At 33.8% G+C, this 6,604-nt stretch overlaps 1 protein-coding gene across 4 annotated transcripts; it reads left to right on the top strand.

The window, feature by feature from the left end:
- Nucleotides 1–489: 489 nt before the first annotated feature.
- LOC105829428 (small glutamine-rich tetratricopeptide repeat-containing protein alpha) lies at nt 490–4,921 on the top strand. Of its 4 annotated transcripts, none has more exons than XM_012668263.3 (4): nt 490–620; nt 1,753–2,098; nt 2,177–2,635; nt 3,815–3,956. In XM_012668263.3, exons 2-4 carry the CDS (start codon nt 1,779–1,781, stop codon nt 3,924–3,926), a joined length of 891 nt encoding a protein of 296 aa, XP_012523717.1. In that variant the 5' UTR covers nt 490–620; nt 1,753–1,778; the 3' UTR covers nt 3,927–3,956. The 4 variants fall into 4 exon arrangements, with proteins under 4 accessions (XP_012523717.1, XP_036139690.1, XP_036139691.1 ...); XM_036283797.1 differs by lacking the exon at nt 490–620 and adding an exon at nt 767–890 and having other exon boundaries at nt 3,815–4,921; XM_036283798.1 differs by lacking the exon at nt 490–620 and adding an exon at nt 897–1,038.
- The last annotated feature ends 1,683 nt before the right edge of the window (nt 4,922–6,604 follow it).

Genomic DNA, 6,604 nt, shown 5'->3' with positions numbered 1-6,604 from the left:
TCTTAGCTATTGTAAAACCAATATATCTTTAAACAAAAGCGCGCGGGATTCATCGGTCGCGCTTGCGCATTAAAGAGATTTCACATGGCGATTCTGCGTTTCCATAATGCAATGCAATATATATACTTTTACATTTTCTGAAATATTTATTAATGCTATTCAACACGTCTCGGCTGAATTTTTTCACATATTCTCGACAAAAACAGTGCGCCAGCATAACATTCCGTTCGCTGGCAATAAAGACAAGAAATTCTGTTGAGCGTTAAAGAATAAGTCACTCACATGCTCAGACAACATTCCCATCTTCGTTGCGACTCTCGTTCTTCGAAGAAAGCTTCAGGACGCGAGCATCCGAGTCGCGTCGTCGCGTGTCAGCTAATAAACTTAACAACTTTTGTTGTGCACCGCGGAAAGCGGAAACCGCTGAAGTTCGCCGTCGGTGCGCGAGGCGCGCGCCGAAACCGGAGTGAAGTAGGCAACTCAAGGCAACTTCGACAGACTTCAAATCGTTACGTGCGCGACGAGAGCGGAGGCTCTCCTACGTGTGTTCCGTTCATCGTGCTCCGTTCCTGCCACCCTGCCAGTTCCTGCCTCCCGGTCAGCCGTTGATCTAAACGAAGGTGCGACTTCCTCGTGTTTCTTCTCTCGGCGCACGTTTACTCGTTCGTTAATTAATTCATTCGTTCGTCCGCGTTAACTGCCACGATGTTCACAAGGCGGCTCGATGCATCTTGTTGTTAGTTGAAACGCGTGCTGCGACATGATTTTACAGGCATCGGTAATGCCCACAACGCACATCAAGGATCGTATCCTCGGAGAGAATCCTCTCGCCTTTCGAACGACCCGCGCTTCGGGCTTCGAAAGCGCGTCTGGCGCCGAAACCTTTTTGAGTATATTGTTTTTCTTGGTTAGGTTGCTCGAGAATGAATTAGCGCAATCCGACAGTTGATTGCAGTTGATCGCTTGCCACGTTCACAGTAACTTCGGCCGGGATCCGATCAGCTCGATCGGCGAGTAATTTAACTCGGGAGAGTCAAGGTTTGCTTGAGACAAAATTTTCGTGTAACTTCCTACCGATCTGATTTTTTTCCACTTGTTAGATGACAACAAATTAATAAGTTTATGTTAACAAGATAACGCGAGTGTTATTTGACAATTAACTGGAGTGAGTCATACAAAATTTAATCGAAGTCATTTCTTGAGTTTTTTCTTGATCTAATCACTGATTGGCACACTAGATTGAAAGAAATATGTATATACTTTAACCAGCATCTCGCTTGTCCCAACAGTATTTGTTTCCTTTTTTATTTAATTATATTTTCAAATAATATTTTATTCAAATCTGTATGAAAAATATCAACTTGTAATTTATTAGTTTGAACTCTTATTGTTTTAATATTTTTCTTAAATATTTATTTCATTTGCCAATTGTCAGACAATGTGGCATATGTACTGAGAGAAAACTTAATTTCTTCTGTTTAAGTACTTTTGTATTTAGCTTAAATATATAAATAATTTAACTGAAGAATTAAATTGAAAAATGGGCCAGTATGCATAGTCAAATATATTTAAGATCATTTCAAGTACTGTCTTAAGATGTCATCAACCAATCACAGAGCTGTATTAGCATCTGAAGATATTACTTGAGATGCTCTTGAAATAATATGAATACTGGCTTTAGTCAGGTTTATACTTTTTGTTCTCACTAAATAACATGATAGACTATCACATCTTTAAATATCTCTCTTGCAGGAACTAAATTGTTCCACCGAGTACTGATGGCTGTCAAGGGACTAGTCTCGCTGATTGTCAAGTTTCTCACAGACCAGCTGCAAGATGGTGACATAACTGCCGATTCACGTGAGAGCTTGGAAGTGGCGATCCAGTGTTTGGAAAGTGCTTACAATGTGCAAGCCTCCGACGCGCCACCGAATCTAAGCCTGTATCAAATTTACAAGAATGTGGCTGAGAACGCCGCGCCTGTCCTGGGCCCAGAGGCCACGTCGGAGGCAAAGGCCGAAGCAGAAAGATTAAAGAACGAAGGCAACACGCTCATGAAACAGGAGAAGCATCACGAGGCGCTTGCCAATTATACAAAGTACTTATACACAGTTTCTCTTTGTTAACTTCCATAAATATTGCTTCTCTATTAACTTAAGCTTGTTTTCTTTTGCAGGGCAATAACATTAGATTCTCGCAATGCAGTGTACTATTGTAATAGAGCTGCCGTTCATAGCAAACTTGGTAATCACAATTTAGCCATCAAAGACTGTAACACGGCGCTCTCTATCGATCCCTCGTACAGCAAGGCGTACGGACGATTAGGTTTAGCGTATTCTAGCCTGGAGAGGCATAAAGAAGCTAAGGAGAGCTACGAGAAAGCTCTGGCAATGGAACCGGATAACGAGAGTTATCGAAACAATTTGCAATTGGCGGAGGAAAAGCTGGCCCAATTAGGTGTCAACCAGTCGCTTCCGAATATCCCCGGCATGGACTTGAGCGCACTTCTAAGCAATCCCTCTCTAATGAACATGGCGCGTCAGATGTTGTCTGATCCGGCTATGCAGAACATGATGTGTAATCTTATGTCTGGCAATGTGGAAGAAGGTGGACGCATGGAATTACTCATAGAAGCGTAAGTTAGAATATAATTTGATTATAAATTCTATTTGAATCATTAAAGTACAATCTTTAATATCTGTAGCTTCGGAATAAGATGTAACTAATCGATTATTAAAAACAACAAGTTCTCATTTAGAGCTTGTATCTTATAAATTAAAATAAATACATTTCTCCCCGATAACTTGATATAATAATAAGAATTCTATTATCCATCACCGCACGCATCTGATCATTTTCTGAACTTATAATATATTATACTTATAATTTATTAATATATATAACTTATAATATATTATAGCTAACTAAAATTTAGTAATTCTTATTACCATTTTCACAAGTCTTTTTTAAGCTTACCTAACAGCCTATTAATTATTAGACTTGTAAATTCATATTACTCTATTATCACGGAAAATAACGAGTGTATATGTGTGTGTATGCGTGCGTGCGTGCGTGTGTGTGTTACAACTAAATACCATTAGTTACTTTTTTATAATAATGATTTGATAATGTTGATATTATAAATTAATTTTTCTTAACGGTAAGGCCAGGATTGGAATAGTTATTTTTGATAAATAACGAGTTAACTAACGTGTTACTTTTTTGAATGAGTAAAATGCAATAGTAAAGAGTTATTTAATTAAACATAACTATTCCAATCCTGGTGTTATCATTGTGATGTTATCATTACTTTATCGTTAATTGTAATGTCTTTACCAAATCATTATTATAAAAAATAAAAGTAAGATGATTTGTTGCTCTTGCCACTATCCTTCTTCCTTTGTTTTAATATCTTATTCTCTGTCTTTCCTTGATACATTGTTTTTCATTGTGTTTAAAGTTTTATCTCAAAACTAACTTTAATTTTTCTCCTTACCTTTTCTTATATCCTCAAATCAATCTCTTACCTTACGACATTCTTTTTTTTTTTTTTTAGTGATTCAAGCAATCTATTTTACCTTTGCAAAATGAAACAACTCCTACATAGCTTTTATTTAATTTATTCCTCAATATTCACTTTCTTTACATTATCATCTTAATTTAATTAGCGCTCTAACTTCTTCCTCATTCTTTAATTTTTTAAATTCTCTTTCCTTAAATAAGGTCTTTTATATATTTCCTAAAACAGAATCATAAATATCGACTTTTAAGTTTGTGCTATTGTATTATTGTGCTATGTGTGTAAATGTTTCAGAGGCCAACAGTTAGCGCAGCAGATGCAGAACGCAAACCCCGAATTGATTGAGTCGTTGAGACGACAAATGGGCGGTAATCCGAATGATCCGGAACCACCGCAACAAAATTAAAACATCGGCTGGTTGTGTGATATGGATGTGAATTTTATGATGGACATCATAGCTGAGTTTCTTTCTCACTCGTAGTTACAGACAAGTACATTATATTTCGTTTTCTAAAAATGGCGCGAGGCAAGACTTACAGCTTCGATAATAATTCTATTATCATATCTATAAAGCGATAATGCACATACCATATAATTCATTTCATAGGATTAGTTGTTACGGATGTAATACCGGGCCTCTCTTCTTCCCTTGTCTTTGACTATTGTACAATTTTTGATAGCATACTTGTTAAAGATTGATGCAACATGATAACATGTTTTTTTTTAATGTCGCAACGATTTGAGTAACTAATAATTGAGTTATACCTAATTTGCTGTGTCATACAGGGCATTATTTCCTAGATTATGCGCTGTATTATGAATGACAAATTTGTATAATGCAACTGTTTATTACAACTGTCTCTGATGAATAACTCTGAATGGATTATTCATTTGATGCGAAATGTATCTGCGGATTCATGACATCGAACGAGTTGCAAACCATTGTTAAATATTTTATTTGTATTACATTCTATGTATATTGTACGAAATGGAACATTCAACATCTTATAAACGCGTAATTTTTAACTGAAATCTTTAACTATATATACAGACAGGATGGAATCTTTTGCATATTAGGTTTACAATCTCGCGTTTTTTTAAATATGTGTGAAGTCCTTAGCACATTGCATATTGAAAATTAAAGCAGCGTGCTAATACCAACAAACAACTGTAATAAAAATCGCATCGTGAAAAAAAATTCAGTTTTCTTTTTTATTATTTCGTCGTGTCTCTTTCACCAGATGATTAGAAAATTATTCGCTCTGAGATATTAATAGATGATTGAAAAAAAACCAAAGAAATAAAAAATCGAAACTATCAAATACAGATACAAATAAAGAGCTTCCGACAAATACACTCGTCTTTGACTTGGGATGCGAATTATTGTTTAACAAAAAAAAAGACTTTGAGATTAAGCAATTCTACAGTTTTTTTGGATGCTGAATACAATCTCGTTTTTTGTTTTATATCCAAATTACTCTATCTTATCTCAACTTTGAGAAATTTGTGGTTAAAACTTGCGAAAAAGTTATTTTAGTATATTTTAACATGTTATAACTATGATATGTGAGGAAATTTTATTTAATAATAATCTTTATTTTCTTCAGCATAACAATAGCCAAAAAAAAACTTGATTTACAATTTCTAACACAATTGCCCATTCATTCATCTATTCTTTTATTTTATCTATCCCTAATATCCTCAATATTTGTATTTTAATCTTTCACCTTCCTAAATTTTCTTTCACAAATTCTTTTCTCTATATAATATTAATTACCTCTTGAATATCTATAGATATTCATAATATATTAACTTAATAACATAATAACCTAAACATTATATATATATATATATATATATATATATATATATATATATATAACGACTTGATGAGATAGTTTCTGACATCCAGAAAACTATGGGAGATAATCTTTATTTTTTAAAATCATTTTAATGTTATCAAAGAATCAACAATCAAAAGTCATACATATATCTTGTTTCCTTTCTTCTTAGTCAAATAATTTCGATATAACTGAACTAGATAACACAGAATTGTGCTGGAGAAAATTGAAATAGAAATATTTATTTAAAGCATTTATAGAAAGAATCTATTTAAAATAAGTATTTTGTTCATATGTAATAAATATAGAAAAGCAAATAGTTTAATATTTATATATATACATTTGTAAAGTGTTGAAATAAGATGTTTATTTTACATTTTGATATGTTAGGAACAAACAAGTTTTTTCTATTTCTTAAGATGGAAAGAGAAAATAGAAAATATTAAAATAAAAAATGACATATCATATAAGTTTGTCGTATTGCTCAAAATCCAAAATTTTTTAATTTAAAACGAGATAAATATATGTATATTTGGGTGTTGAGAGTAAGGGAGAAAGAGAAGATGTTGAGTGCAAAAATTACGAGCAACAGACCTGTAGATTCTCTTAATTTCTAGAAATGTTTTAAAAGAAATTCACTTATCATTAATTATCTACTTGATAAGAATACATCCCATAAAATAAGTAATGTTTTTTACTTAGTTATTACTATTTTGTATTTGCCATTTTTTTAAAATAGAAAATGATAAACAACAAAATATAGAGAAAAAACTATTATCCATGACATAACGAAATGGAAAAAATAAATATTGCATTTTAAATAAGAAAATGTACAAATGTTAAATAATATTTACATATATTTATTACAAAATACTTATTTCAAATAACATTTTTATAAATGCACTCTTTGAATAAATATTCTCATTACTATTTTCTATTTCAATCGACTATTTTCTCCGACACCGCAATGCACATGCACGTGCAACTTTCTATCCGCGCAGAAGAAAAAAGGAAGTATGAACGCGGGATGAGAGCGCAGGTTTACCCGGCGGTGTCTTTGTAATAAGATGTGGACGAGAGCATTCGCCACGCATTGATAATCAACGGATACGGTTTCCACGCGCGGGCGAGATGCGCGTTTTACGTAGATTCCATTAACGGCCGCATTCCCCGTATTCCATCGCGGATCGACCGGCTAGAGACGGGTGCGAGCGAATGCCCAGCCAACTCCACGTGCGTCACG

This window comes from Monomorium pharaonis, chromosome 3 (assembly GCF_013373865.1).
Source record: "Monomorium pharaonis isolate MP-MQ-018 chromosome 3, ASM1337386v2, whole genome shotgun sequence".
Lineage (NCBI taxonomy): Eukaryota > Metazoa > Arthropoda > Insecta > Hymenoptera > Formicidae > Monomorium > Monomorium pharaonis.
Note: the sequence above shows the minus strand (reverse complement) of the source record. Positions and strands in the feature narration are given on the sequence as shown.

Bases quoted from the DNA above. Each gene is read 5' to 3' on its own strand.
- LOC105829428 (XM_036283797.1), top strand. From the start codon at position 782: ATGCCCACAACGCACATCAAGGATCGTATCCTCGGAGAGAATCCTCTC. The intron at 891-1,752 runs GTATATTGTTTT...TCTCTCTTGCAG, and splicing joins TGGCGCCGAAACCTTTTTGA to GAACTAAATTGTTCCACCGA. The intron at 2,636-3,814 runs GTAAGTTAGAAT...TAAATGTTTCAG, and splicing joins ATGGAATTACTCATAGAAGC to AGGCCAACAGTTAGCGCAGC.